Source organism: Nesoenas mayeri (assembly GCF_963082525.1).
Source record: "Nesoenas mayeri genome assembly, chromosome: 1".
Classification (NCBI taxonomy): Eukaryota; Metazoa; Chordata; class Aves; order Columbiformes; family Columbidae; genus Nesoenas; species Nesoenas mayeri.
This window is the reverse complement of record NC_137541.1, coordinates 29300568-29316225: the sequence shown is the minus strand read 5'-3', so window position 1 is coordinate 29316225 and position 15658 is coordinate 29300568. Positions and strand designations below refer to the sequence as shown.

General features: G+C 36.5%; 1 protein-coding gene across 2 annotated transcripts in view; it reads right to left on the bottom strand.

Moving 5' to 3' along the window:
* The window catches only part of DOCK4 (dedicator of cytokinesis 4), a gene marked incomplete at both ends in the record, with an annotated part of 231610 nt that overhangs the window by 80464 nt on the left and 135488 nt on the right, over window positions 1-15658 (bottom strand). For both annotated transcript variants that reach the window (XM_080361118.1, XM_080361119.1), the window contains 4 exons: window positions 4183-4339; window positions 4992-5098; window positions 6656-6818; window positions 8334-8458. In XM_080361118.1, coding sequence (XP_080217244.1) covers window positions 4183-4339; window positions 4992-5098; window positions 6656-6818; window positions 8334-8458 — 552 coding nt within the window. The remainder of the gene's footprint in view (window positions 1-4182; window positions 4340-4991; window positions 5099-6655; window positions 6819-8333; window positions 8459-15658) is intronic.

Genomic DNA, 15658 nt, shown 5'->3' with positions numbered 1-15658 from the left:
TAAAAACCACATGACTATGCAATTGGGTATTTCACGTCCCATACCATTCAATATCCTAAAATAGAGTTTTCCAAACTTAGCTTGGCTTTTCAGCAGTATTCACCTGATCTTGACCCTTGCTGAACTCTGACATGTCGCTGTTATTTTTCTCCCTTTGGTCACTCCAAAGTGACTCAGTCACTCAAGCCCGTAGCACTCCTGTCCAGTTGTATTCAGTAAAAGTCCCACATATTTTTGAACTGTTGAATTAAATAAATCTCAACACTCCTTTACATTTAAGTTTACTACTTCTACTTTTCACTCAGCAAGCTTTTCAAAATTTCTCAAAACCTGGCCATTTGAAGCAGAAAACCTTAACACCGTCCAATCCTTTCAACAGTTTAAGCTGAAACACTGTTTAGTTGATTAGTCCAGCATTGTCTTAGAAGGATCCAGTTCTTCTGAAATGTTCTCAGTACTTATCAAACAAAGAAATAGAAAATTTTCCTCAGTTCAGCAACTATTTGCGTGCTTTCTACCACACACTGTTTTCACATTCAAGTAACTTCTGAGCCTCACTCATCTTTATGTCACTTCTTTGCCAGTTTGCTCCAGGAAAGTTGCTCTCTCCTACAACAAGAAATGAACTAATAATATTAAATAAATCACCTATATTCAAATCTTGCTAAGGTGTTAATGGCGAACACCCTCCATGCTATTCCACTAATATTTTGCTACCTTAATTGGTTTTGGTGGTCACAAATCGTTTTTATCTGTTCATATGTTTCTTCTGTGTTTTGCTTCACGCTGTGCTAGTATGGAATGGTTTGGGTCAAAGACATCCTTGAGTTGCATCAAAGACACATCACAAAGATAAAGGAAAAATGATGGGTTTCTTATCCCTTCTGTCAGAAATTTTCAAGAAACAAGCATTACAAATCCAGTGAACTGCACTTGCCTTTTGGATAATTAAATGGACTTCTAAACTTAAGTTGAGGAGTAGCAAGACTAGCTGAAGCTGTCAGTTCATAGCAGAAAAATACTTCTTTACAGGTTTGCTGGAGGAACTTGGTGCAAAATAGTTGACACTCAATATTAGGGATTTGTTGGGGGATTAAAGAAGAACAAGAAAGCAAATCTAAGACACTCACTTCAAAGCACTTATTTCAAGGGAAACACTAAGGAGGAAAGACATTGCTGAGATAACATTAGTGAATAGCCCAAGCATAAATGACACAAATAGAAAATCTGACATGTGAATCACAAGGGGAAGGGATAGCAATGTGCCATGTATTAAGAGAAATGAGAATATAAAATTGTGCCCCAAAATAGGCTCAGTAGGAAAATTTAGTTTTAGAAAGGGCAAAAAGTTGCTGCTAAATTTTGCTGAAGAAGAAAAACATTTCCAATGCCTTCTCTTAATCATGATCAGATTTGTACATCTGAAATAGGCCACACCTGACCTACCATTCCTACCAAACAAAACACTTCTCAAAGTCTGTAAATTAAATCCAAAGCGCTAGATTTAATGAAAGGTTTAGATTCATGTGTACAAGGAAGTGGTTTGAAATTATCTTTCCATCTCTCTCCTATAAAACCTGAGACATCAGAAATTGGTCTGGTTTAGAACTGCTGCACTTCAAAAGGAAAAATCGGAATTCCAGAACTGGACTCCTCTGCAAACAGGCTGCTACTCTGGTTTCCAACACTCCTTCCAAACTGGGGTCACTCCGGAAAGCTGCCCTGTTAGCTTTCTTTTATTAGTCACCAGTTTGGCCTTTTTTTAAATGTGGATAGATGGATTACACCTCTGCCGCGCAATGGACGTTGCTCTGCTGTTGAACAGCTGCTGGATCGGGATGTGCTGCTCAGTGCTGAGAAATGAGTGGATGCCAATGCACTAAAATATTCTGACTTGCTGGATGGATCCTGAGCTTCTGGCAGGCAGAGATCCCTTCTGTATGTTAAAAAACTAGGGAAGATTGCATTGATAACTAATCAGTAGAATAACACTAGGTTCTCTTGCATGTGTGTTGGGTTTTTTTGGGGGTTTGTTTTGGTTTTGTTTGGGTTTTTTTTAGGATAATGAAATATAATTATCCAGCTAAAATGTAATATATAAAAGCTGGTATACTTTTCTGCTAACATTAACTGATTGACTATCCAGGACTAAAATTAAAGCTAAGGAAAAGCTAACTGGCAGACAGATTAGATAAGGATTTGTTCCTATGAGACATGTTGGCAAACACATAGACTCCCCTGGTTAGAAGGTCTCCGAAAACAGTTTGGAACAAATCCTAGAAAATCCTCCAAAGTACCCAGGGTAAGGAAGCTATGGATCCCAACAACTAGGAGTCAGCCTCCTTCCTTTAGTCCCCATAATTTTAATATGCATGAGAGCTGATGGCATGTGGGAACAATCAATGAGAGAATGACAGCTGAGTAGAATTTCCCAGCCAGCTAGTAAAGCTGTGGCCTGATTCAGTCACACCCTTTACAAGTCTGGGTTTGGGGTCCTTCCCCACCCCATGGCCAGGCCAATAGCATAATTTTCAGTTAATTTCCAGGATGGACATCGTTGTTTGTAGACACAGGAAGATTTCTGAGAACTTCAGAAAAATCTCCAAACTTAAAAACATTAAAAATAATCAGCAATTGTCAAAAATACTAACACAGTTGTTTACTAAAACTGTAAATACACAGATCTTTTTCATCCTGTCTTTTTTAACAAATATGTTACATTCTCTCAGGGATAACTGAAGTAATGCTCACATGACCAAATATCCACATGCTTTGTTCTATGTTCATTTTCTGAGCATGCAATAGATTTTGGCAAATTTTTGTTGAAAAGAATGGGGATTTGGAAACTCACCAAGATGAACTTCCCAAAGAAGATCCTTGGAGAAAATATGAGCCTGTCTATTGAAAATATTTCCACCCTCTGAAGTACTGCTGAAATAATTGTTAACTCTTTCAGAGCTGAAAAGGGGATCAATATTATTCAGATATTCTACACCCTCTCAGAATATGGTTAAAAAAAGAAATTTTATGCCCTATGTCACACATCTATTCACATTAAGTACAAAATAACTCCTGTACTGTGAACAAAAACCAGTATTATAACCCCAGACAACAGTGCAACTATTTATCAGTGAGACACTCAGGTTCCAGACAGCACTTTCATGCATGTGTAAGTACTAGTATATTCATGCGATTTCCTAAATCAAGACTTTTAACTGAAGGAAATTCAGTCTCTGATTGCCTATTATGAACCTTTGGGAAAATCTTTTATTGGCTAACTTTTATTACTTTGAAGCTAATTGCTACGAGAATACAGAATGGATGTGCACAGTGAAACAGACCACTTGCTATTTGCACACAGTTCTATTCTGAACACTTGCTACTACAGGGTGAAAATTAAGGCAATTATTTCAATTTTAAAAGCTGCTCTAGTTGTTGTTGAACAAGTATAATCAATTTGCAAGCAATTAGCAATTTTATAGTCATATATATAAGAAGCGTAAAGACACAGTCATTCACGCAGAAGAGAGAGCTAAGCAAGATCTGTGATAAACACCGCAGAAAAAATAATATCTGTGGGGATACCAAGGAATGGTCAGAACCACATTCAGGCAAATACACAATATTTAGAAATTTGTAGAAAACTGTTTCAGTAACAAACTGTAGTAAATATGGCAAACAAACAAGAACCTTAAGAATTTTATACAGTGCAATGGTAAAGAGCACAAACATGTCTTTCTATCTGCTGCTCCTTATATCGAATATATGAGATTGCTTTTAGTGGTAAATGTGTGTTTGCTTGAAGGAAGAGAAGTGGTGCAACAAAGAAGCACCTAATTAAAACCAAACTGCCAGAGCCTAAAGCCTACAATAAGTATTTCATAAAATTCTACAACAAACAGATAAAGAGATTTTGTAAAGCAGCTGGGTTTTGATAGTTGATTCCAAGAGTGCTGCATTTGATTCCAATATCCTGTTAATCTAAAAAACATTTTTGAAATCAGTGGTTTATCATACTGCATTGGTTTCCATCTGGATATAAAAAAATATGCAGAAAACCAGTTTGTAAAATGGATAGAACATAAGCTATTTTTTAATACATCTCTGCTTGCATGCCATGGAAAAGACCAGCTATCGCATCCATTTGAACTCCTCATGTTTTAAGTAATCAACATATCCTACCATTTTGTGTGAGTTTAGTGGAGCAGAGAAAGGACGTAATCCAGAAGGACTCTTTAGTGGTTTTTACTGCTTGGCTGTTGTTTCCTAGGAAAATTCCCTTTGAAAAGGGGAGTTTGAGGTAGCGACCAGAATCCTGAAGGTTTGTGTTTTCTTCACACTGTGAAAACAAACCAGTTAAAATAACTGTACTGCACAAAGGACCCAATCTCCAAATTATATTATTGTATTATTGTTTCTCTGCCAGAAATTGAAGAATTTTTACTATGCCTGTTGCAAGTTTGGTTTTGGATCATAGCTTCAAATCTGACATTGAAGCCCAAGAAATTTGCACAGGTTATTTCAAATGAATAGCTACAAATGTTAGTGTTAAAATATAAAATTTATCTGGGAGAATATAAAATCCTCTGAACAAAGAGATAACTGTTAAATGTGTTCCACAAAAACTGAATTATCTCTAAAAATGATAATATTGAGTAGATCTGCATAAATCAGCTTGCTTCATTTTCCAGCTTCAGTAATTCAGTAAGAGGGTATCATGGGTTTCACTTTTTGTGTTTTAATTGAACTTACCTTTGTGAAATCCATTATAAATACAATGTAATATAACAGTAAGACTCCGTAAAACCAGTGTGCTGATGCAATTGCAGTTTGTAACAGGAATTAATATTAAACAATCAGCAATGGATATTTTAATGGTGACAAGACTATCACTCATTTGGTAATACAGACTTTCTCAATCTAATGGTTCTGGGCATTTAAAGTGTGCTCCAGAGGAATCATTACAGCTAATGATTACTAATTCAAATTACCTTGTGTACAATAAGTTCATGGGTGCCATCTGGCAGAGTCCTCCCATTTTCCTGCATCAGAGGCACGAAAGAAAAGCCAAACAACTTCTTCTCACCCTTTTCTTTCGCTGAAATACATATGTAAATAGCGGCATTTAAAGTTAATATTATACGTTTTAGACAAAATAAATGGATATAATGCAACATAAGAAATTATACTGGAAGCTATTTGCAGCTAATCAGACTAAGATTATCTTAAATTTCTTTTCAGATTTGCGCATTCTCTCCTGTAATGGTTTCTTTTATCTGACTGCAAACCAGAAAGTGGTATTCTGGAGTGATTTGGTATTTATTAAGAACAAATAATAGAAACCACCAAATACGCAGTCTTAGTAATACATAGAACGCCAGGAAACCCAAATGAATGTGACCTAGCCAGCCCAACACAAAGAGAAAAGGATATTTTTCGTGACAATTCTGCCCTATAGTAGCTTCTACCTACTGGTCTCCATTTCAAGTCAGCCTCGGGCTGCACTGCACTTCTGTTTTCAAATAAGGCACCAGTCTCTGTAGATAAGATTGAAGATGTCACTGTTCCTTACATGAATGTCAGGCAGTAGATAACATTTTCAAACTTGGGTGCCTAAGCTCAAATTCCGAAACTTATCCATCACCTAAATATAAAGCAGACTACAAAACACTGAGAAGGCACAGATTGCACTGAAGTCAATGAGTGCAGATGCTGAAGACTTCTGAAAACCAACCAATCTTTCATCAAATGTGTGTATATATATGACTTTTGAGTCTGGGTTTGGCACAGCTGGTGTGGTATAGGCAATCATAACAAAAATGTCCAATTCATACTGCATGGGAATGTATCATCTATTTGAAACATACCACTGATGTTTTTCCTTTATTACTTCATAGTTTATGAATGAAATCTTAAAAAGAAATCAACGCAAATTTCTTCCCGTATTACCTATTCCTTAACATGTTGTAGTTTGTGTATGCAAAATCTAAATATACTATCATTTACTGTGTGTGCCAATTTCCACAAAGACAATCTAAATAATCAAATCTTGCTACCTCTACATCACCAAAAAAGAGCCAAACAACAGCAGCAATTTTACCCACCTTTCTCCACAAGCTTGATGGCAGTCAACACCATATCTATGAAAACTGTCTTGCACACTTTGGTACACAGAACATGGACCCAGATCTCAGTTTTTACCTCAACATCATCTCTAAAATTGTTCAGAATATTTAGAGAATTTGGGAATTTTATTTTATAAGTAAAAAAAGGCAACACAAAAGTGACGTTAATAGACCTGAAGTATCTACATATGTTTCCCATTGGCTGGATGGCTAAACATGCACTAAGCAACAGGTAAACTTTGGAGAATTCACTAGGTAAATTCTAAATTTACATTTTGAGATTACCTGAAGTTCTGTTTACATTAGCAGCTGCAATGTTGTCTATTTCTATTTAATAAAACTAGACTGATTTCTCCTGGTATTTAGGCTTTACCAAAGCACTGAGCTCCACCAAGTAGAGCTGCAAGCCTGAGCAGCTGTGTCATAAAAGCATCACAGAGAAAAATCTTTTTCCTGAGGTATTATGGAAATTCGTGTGCTGATTGCAGCTGTAACAGAGAGGACGAGCAGAAGTTGCAAACAGCGCTTACTGGAACAGTGCCGGAATTCACAGCGGATGTGTGCTCCTCTGAATTTATCCACAGGGATAGGAAGTTTCAGCAGCTCAGACCATCTGGGACCATTGTTATGATAAAGCACAAAGGAATGGTACTCACTGGCTGGTGGCTCTCCAGAGCCAAATGAGATAAAATCCTAATGAAGAAAAAGTATTGATTAGAGATTAAAGGCAGATTGGTCCACTGGTGAGATGTCATCAAGGACTGTTTTTGCAAGACTATTTAATACTTACATTGTATCATAAATGCCACATGTAGTATCACGCTCAATATCTTAAAACCCCACAAAAATAGTAGCACTTTGTTAACAATTGCTAATTAGAAAAAATTGCAAGAATCATCCCCACTGATGAGCATCTAAGTATTCTATAAGGGGAGCTTGGTGATCAGGAAGGTTTAAGCAACAAATGTGACATGGAGACCCATGACACACGATGGTCCATCCAGTGCTATGCCCAGGCAACAAACTTGAACATCCCAGGCTCAAGATCTTTAGTTCTCTGAAATAAGCCCATAACCCTGCTGTTATCAGTGATATGTCCCAGCATGAAAAAATAAATATATCTGGATTCTTTGATTAGGAAGAAACAGACTGTTGGTTGCTTTTGCAACACCCATGATGGTCTCTCCATAGCAAAGCATGTAAAGGGATTTTTTTAAATCCTGCCTTGAGAATACCTATTAATTCTCTGTGAGACAGGTAAGATGTAGCTTTTCTCCTCATTAATTATAAGGGATCACCTTTGCATCACAGTATCCCTTATTTTTTTTATGTGTACATATATAAAGTATATATATATACACACATAGGTAGATATATTTATATACATATAAAACCATACATACATTGCAGGTCATGCACTTCACATATACACATGCACACACAAAATCTGCACCAGACTGTTTGTGTCAACCTGTCTTCATTTTGCTACCCTACAGCCCTTAACATCACGTAGAGCAAGTGAAAAAAGTACTTTCGAAAAAAAAGAAAATAAAAATGATGCTAAATAGATATGGAAAAGGTTGAATGTGAACAGAAATCTTTTGGTAAAAAAAAAACAAAAACAAAAAAAAACCAAAACAACAAAAACCAAAGCAACTGTGAAACAGTCATCTATTAATAATAAAAATATAAACCAGTGCCTGTTTGTAATGTATCACCAGCAGTATGAAATGAAATAAAATCTGAAGAAGGAACATTAATTTTTTCTTTTTTTGATACATGGTGGTGATTTTTCCATAAAGGATCCTGGATTTATTAAAATCAGACAAAAATTGAAATTATGGAAACACATTCTGTGTAACATGAGGAAATGCATATCTACCATGAAGAATTATTGTAAAATCAAAAATTTCTCCAAAACTTGATCTTGTTTAAACATCTTCCAGCATCTTAATGGCATCATTAGTTATTTGGTGGCAATTGTAGGTGTTTATCTGAATCACTCAACTGATCACAGAAATAAAATCAACATTCATTTTATAAAGGCTTTAAGCAAAATGGAAAAACTTTGAATATCTAGAGACAGCACAAGATGCAACCTTTCCAAAGCAATTTTCTACTTTTCAAACAATGTCACAAAATACGATTTACATCTGAAAAAACGTATCCAAATTAACTACAGTAAGGAAAAACATACAACAAAGATACCTTTAAAATTTGACCACTGCTGTCCACGACATGCATTGTTACTTCCACATTTCTGGCCACACTTTTCCCTCCTTTCTCAAATTCTCCTCTTTCTACAGTGATATATAAATCATTCCTCATTTCACCTATATTAAAAAAAAAAACCACAACAAAAACAAACAAACAAAACCACAAACACACACAAACAAACAAACCAACACAAAGTATGCAAAAGTCAATTCAATTTACTTACATTTTGCTTTTAGTGATTTAGTAGACAGTCTTCCAAACAAGGGATAGTATCACACCCACAATTTATCAGTATTTTCAGACTTTTAATAGTAACAGTTGCTTTTGTAAACCAAGAAAACTCCTTGAAGAACTGATTACAACTTTTTTACACTTAATCTCAGAAGAAAGTGTATTACTCCGAAGAAGCAAAGAACAAGAGGTTGTTGTTCTTTCCATTAGAAAGGCAGGCTTCCCAGATGGCTACCACTCAAATCTGTCTTTCTAATCTAAAAGATCTCAATATATTTTACATTGACAGGGTGTTCATAGTTTTCTAGCAAACGGTTAGCTAGGTTAGCTTGTTTTCTGCTTGATGGAAAGGCTTCAGAGAAATTAAAATCTTCATTAACACAAACTACAAATCCAATACATGCACTTTGTCCAAGTTATGAAATGCTGCTAGCATGTTTAAATTGAAACTCTTGGCACGTTCATACATTAACATGCCTAAGCATTCTCTCAGACCGTAACCAGATCTTCTGGATGAGATCAATGGTAATTTTATTTTTGTTTCAGTTGACAAAAACCACAGAGTTTATAGTCGATGAAAGGAAGAAAGACTGTTTGGCAGTTGGTGGAGCAAAGCTGGTGGTGTCTGGAATGGTGTGGTAGGGAAGCCCCCATTGTATTTGAAGATGCTAAAACTATTTCTAAGAAGTGTAATCTATCTCTGGACAAACATTAATTACTAGACCTGCTTGGAAGCAACTGGGCTTTCGTTATGAAAACTAGAAAAATGAAGGATGGAGCCGCATCATAACTATCAGCATTTTCTAAAACTCTAGTTTCTAGATTTGTCAGAAAAAGACATTAAGAATATCTGCTTTCATCTAGTGAAATACAAGTTTAGCATAATGGGAATATCCTCTTCTAATAAAGCAGATTTTCACTGAGCACTGCTGAAAAGAAACCAAGCATGACAGCTTTGTGTATTTATAGGTGTACCACTTAGAAATCAAATCCGAGATGGATACTTGTACTGCAAGTAAAATTAATTACAAAACATGTAACTGATAAATAATTAGTGTATCTTCAATTTCTGGTGCCATTTTAATGTGCAAGCAGAATGTGACCTGCTTGAGCTTTCAAGGATACTCTCATGTTTCACATTTCTAGCATTTATTTTACCATATGCAACTCTCCAGTGATTTTTAAGAACCAGAAGCAAAGATCTTACTACAGTCTTCTAATATTTTTATAATATTATTCCGTCACTAGATACAAAATAAAGAAATGATGCCTCCAAAGCATAATCTAAACAACTGCAAATCTGCTATTTTATTACCTTATTATCAATTATCTTCTGAAATAACTGTAGACAGAGGATAGAATACAGCTAGAGAGAATGAACAGAAACAAATATCAGGACCAGATGGTATTCATTTAAGAGTTTTGTGTGAAGTTAAGGATGAAAGAGCTGAATTACTAATAAGTGTGTGCAACCATTGAATCAATCTCTGGTTCCCAGTGGGAACCAGGTTCAAAATAAGCAAAAGGTGGTGGTTATTTAGGTAATGGACAGCAAGATTTGTAAAAACAAACAAACCATGAACAAAAACAAACAACTCAAAAACCAACCAAAAATCAACATAACCCAAACCAATGAAAGAAAAAAAAAAAAACCACCCAAAAAACCACCCAAACACCAAAACAACAACAAAACCACAAAAGCAACCTCAAAACCAAACCAAAACCTTTCCAAAGAATGTTGGATGTTGTAAATGTGAGAGATGCGTAAGAGTACAAGGGAAGAATGGATAAGTCATTGAAGGAAGAGGCACTAAAGAATATGAAACAGAGGATCACAAGCAGCTCAGGAAATCCCTTGAGCTGAAAATAGCTGGAGGCTGGGAGAGTGTCAGAGGTAATTACATACACACATAGACACACGTGCAGTTCTTACGCCTCCTTAGGTGTATTTACAGCACGGGGATAGATGGGCCTTTGATCTGACTCAGTGAAGCTATTTGTTTGTGTATTCAAGTCACAAAATAACCCTTAAAACTACTAGATTCTGATTATTTCCACATCAGAGTAAGACTTTATTATAGAAGTTTTAGAAGCTATTAATACTGCAGTATATATGTTGAGTCCTTACTTAGCACAAGCTTCTTCTATGATCAGTTCTAGTTAGTGCTGGCAGTTGGTGACCAAAAAGAGAAGACTTGTTAGAGAACTAATTTTAGCACATAACTTGTAGTTGCATCAATTTCTCTTTAAAGATCAAGTTTAATTCTACGTGCATTTGTGCTACATTCAGCCATTATTTTTATTTATCAGCAAGGACTTATTTCAATTTTCCACAGGGTCTTCACAGAAACATAAGCAAATCACTCAGGGTCTTCACAGAAACATAAGCAAATCACTATTCCCACCACAAATTTCATGACCCAGCCCAGATAAAACTCAGTGAAAGCCACATTTTTTTTCCTTTTTAAACAGAGTAAAACGTACCGGATTTAAATGCAAATGACATGGGAACAGGTTGCCCAGAGAAGCTGTGGATGTCCTGTCAGTCAAAGTGTTAAAGGTCAGGTTGGATGGGGCTTTGGGCAACCTGGTCTAGTAGAAGGTGTCCCTGCCCATAGGGGGCAAGGATGATGATCTTTAAAGGTCCCTTCCAACCCAAACCATTCCGTGATTCTACACAAAAATAAGAAAGCTTTTCCAAAAGAAGTAGTCAGAGCTTCACTGTAGTTCAGCAGGCTTTCACAAACAGTGTCTCTATTCAAGGTTTTTTAAAAAATCCAGATCCATTGAGTTTCACCTTTTTAATTGCCAGGAGAAATCAAATCACAAGGAAAGAAATACAGGGGAGTAGGATGTACTTTCACAAATATTGTCCTGTTCTCTTACAGAACCTTGGCAGAGTTTGCAATCAGTGTCATGAGAGGATAGTTCACAAGAAGTTTGTCCTGATCTACATCCATTCAGGAATCTCTACTTTGTTTTCAATATGTCAGAGCAAATCATGACACATGGGCCATGTTATTGAAAGAAAATGCTAGTTTTTCTCCATTATCATGCAAGGCAAATTAAATCCAAGAGGACACAAAGCCTCTCACACTATATGAGGAATAAGATGATTTATATGGAAATGGATGGAGAAGCAGAAGGGTGATACCTGAAACAGACTGGAAAATTAATCAAAGAGCAGGTAGACTATGTCCTATATATCAAGGGTATACTATGCATCAGGCAGATTTAACAGCAGTTTCCAGTTCTGTAAGTATGTTGCACATCTGACACGTTAATAATTACAAAAATGTAGGTTTTGGGTTAAATTTGGCCTTGCCTCTGGATTTGTACACACACATATTTCACTTTTGATTTTAAAAAGATCACTGCTTGCAACCAAAATGTAAAAATAACCAACTATATTTAACTGGCAGAGTTCAGGTAAGCGTACTGAAATGTTACTAACTTAAAGTCATATTCCTGACAAATCTTTAGCACAATGTTTGTATGAACATATTACAAATGAAAGCTCATGAAATCAAAAAGTCAATGGAGTTGTAAAAATCAGGCACAAAACCTTATCAGAAAATAGCTGACAGTAAAAATGGGAATAAATTTGCTAACTAAATTTCACTCTGGAAAGAAAAAAATGAAACAAAATTATAATAACAACTTCGACAAATATATTAGGATAGAAATTTTCAAAATAATTTCTCTTTCAATATATTTATCTGGAGAGATCTTTAGCACTTTTATTCCTCACTGTAGAAATGCCATTGCTTCAGTCTTCTTTAACAGAAATTCTGTCTCCAAAAAATGAGATTGTCTGTGTAAAACTAAGGACATTCTTTTATGGCCCCTCTTCCAGGAAGAACAATTCCAACTTCCTCGATAAAGTATTCAAACATCAGCCAATTGTTGAATTTATCTATATTCCTTTAACTGATCTTTTTAATTTATGGCAACTGTAATTACATATTTGATTACAAGAACATGCACCACTTTTCTATGAGATCTTTGCCTTAACCGGTATATGAGACAGATAATTCTGACAGATTGTCAGACAGATCTGACAGATCATTTTATTTCTACTTAAACGGGTGACTACAGCTGTAAGTAGCACTGAAAGGCAAAGTCCTACTGAATATCTGAGTTCTGAGGCCAACTTGGTAAGTACAAACGGTATCTTCAGCTTAAGTATCTGCATGACTCAAATCTCTCCTAGGTGTATGCATACTGAGATTTTTACACAGTCTTATACCTCATCAAATGTGAGGAATTTACACTGAAACAAGATGTTAGCACAATGCATGAGATTTTAATTACTGGTTGAAAACATGCCTATAGAATTGAATCTTGATCAGACATGATGAGACTTTTAATATCATGAAAATGCAACATACTTATTCTGGCTTATTTCCATGTTGAGAAATACAAAGTCCACTTGTCTAAGTCCTGTTTCAGTGAAAACACCCAATGGTTATTTTCAGCATGAAGTCTGGTACAGGAATTACCAACTGAAAACTATCGAAAACCATGTTCAACTTTAAGGTGACAAACCTACCTCTCTACCTATAATGAAGCTGTGCGGTGTGAAAGATCCAGCTAATTTGAAAGCATTTCTTTCAAAAGAAAGGGCAGCTCATTTCTGCCTGCTCAGCTCATTTCTGCCTGCTCTTACGGAGCATCCCCATCTCCCGACTCCTGTTGTGACAGTTTCTTTAAGCTTTCTGAATTCACCATGGCTTCTGGACTGTGCAATGAGCCTGTGGATGTCAGTACCCAGTCAGTAACACTGTTAACCATTACAGGGTCAAACCACATTATAAGTCAGCTTTGCCTATAAAAGAACCTGACATACAGTTTTCTGGGTAAGAAAAGACTATAGAATGATGAACCACACAAACTACTTTCATTAAACATGTTTTGTGGAGCTAAACCACCTAGGTCTCCTTGGGTGTGCAGGGCACTTCTAGACACGTGAGTTACGGGCTGTGTGAACAGAAGCTGGACAAAGGCTAATTAAAGAAGCCACGTGCTGCATTTCTGTATTGTCTGAATCACTTCACTGCTTAGAAAGCTGCTTATCTTGGCACAGCTACTTTCTAGCCACTATGCCAATAAAAAATTAGGTTAACATGTTACAGCCAACCATAGGAAAGGCAGAAGGCTGTTGCACATTGGACGTGAGACGATAAACAACAAAGCAGAAAACAACAACAAAAAGTTGGTGTTGGTCCCCATGAGAGTAGGAGGTAATAAGCTTGGAACAGATGGAAGAACTATAAGGATCAAAGAGTATCTAGGGATGCTGTTTGTTCTTACTTCAGACAATAACAGAATGCACTGAAAAAGGGTATCAATGTATTCTGTCCTAATTACAGAAGTGACCCATTAACTCAACACGTTTGCACTACTAAGCACCCTATTATTTCACGTATTGGGCTAATCAAAACCAGATTTTTAAATATTAAAAGTCTGTAGACTGAAGCACTATGAATTGAGGGCTAGAGCTAAACGGGAATTGATAGAATTTAACAAAGAAAAAAAGTAAAGATGTAGTGGTGTGGATGATTATACAGCCTTACCTTTCCTGTGCAGCACAAGTGTTGAGTGCACATTCTGCAGGGACATTTACTCTGGTAAGTGAATTTAATTGTGTGTGAAAGGTGTTGAACTGAAATGCCTTGGTTGCTAAATCAAAACGTGCACAGCACAGCATTGGCAGTACCTGCCTCTTCATGTGGTCCTGCCAATACATGTCAGCTTTAACCTGGCAAAAATGTCTTGAAAGTACTATTTATAGGCTGAGAGAGGAAAAACTCCCAACTTCTTGCCACAGATGTAGGTGCTAACCAGGCACATCACAGCTCAAGGTTTCTGACCTAAGAAACAAAAGTTTTGCGACTCCAACCCAACTAGCAATGAAGTGTGCAAGGGCTGAACGGGAGTGGAGGACAGATCAGCATCAATTACATAAAAAAGGCGATAAGGAGCAGGAGGAAAGGCCAAGTAACATGACAAAACAACCACTGCTGGAGGACATGCTTAGCTAATGGAGATGAGCCCTCCTGAGCCTGCCAACTATAAAAGACAAATGTTAAATAATCAGTAAAGAGATCCGAGAGTAATTTGCAGGTTGGAGATGACAATGCATGCTCAGGGGTCCTATAATCTCCACCACACAGTTTCATTATGGAATGGCTCTGCAGGCTCCCTTTCCTTTGTAGGAGGCAGCATCATCACTATCCAGGACCTGTGTACAAGCACAGGTCTGCAGCTGCTCACAGGATGCACTCCCCTCTATGGGACCTACACCGCACCATCCCACTGAACCTCAGGTAACAGGAGCAACACAGGTAAACCACTCGTAAGGGGAAAGATCAGGACGAGTGTCAGGAGAACATTTGTATGAATATATAGTTTGCTTTTTTATTTTTCTAGAAATATTGGTACCTAACCTAAGTGTCAAAGTAACGATCCTTCATCACAACATTGTTTTTATATGTACATTGAGGAAGCTGTATTCACAATTTCAACACAGATATTACAACAAGACTTTTGTCATATTCCAACCACATTTAGAATTGTGGAATTTCTCATAGCATATTAATATGGAACAAAGTTTTCAAGCTAAAGACAGATGTCAAAGATCAAAGGCAGTTATCTTTGTCAGAAAGCAAAGAGAGTTTAGTTTGCCTGCTATCCTTGAAAAGATTCCTAGTGAAATAAATTCCGATTTGATTGTTTAGTACTGTAACAAAACACAGCGTGATTGTATTTGAACAAGATAGAATCTCTGATAGTTACAGCTTTCAGTGTGCAAATCTAAACTGTCCTGACAGCAGCCACTAATTTAAAAATAATTACACAGAACTCAGTAGGAGCTTTTGTTAGGAACCACTTCTTTGAAAGCTTTGCTCAGAATTATAGGTCCATGAATTGAAAAGGAGCAGAAAACACTATTTTTTTCAGAGAAAGTTCTTGTTCATTTACATTTCTGTAAAATACAAGCTAATGAATTGCTTTGTTTTATACCCTAAACATTACTTGAACAGCTCTTAAAGCAATTTCAGTTGTAGGAACTGAAAATCTCT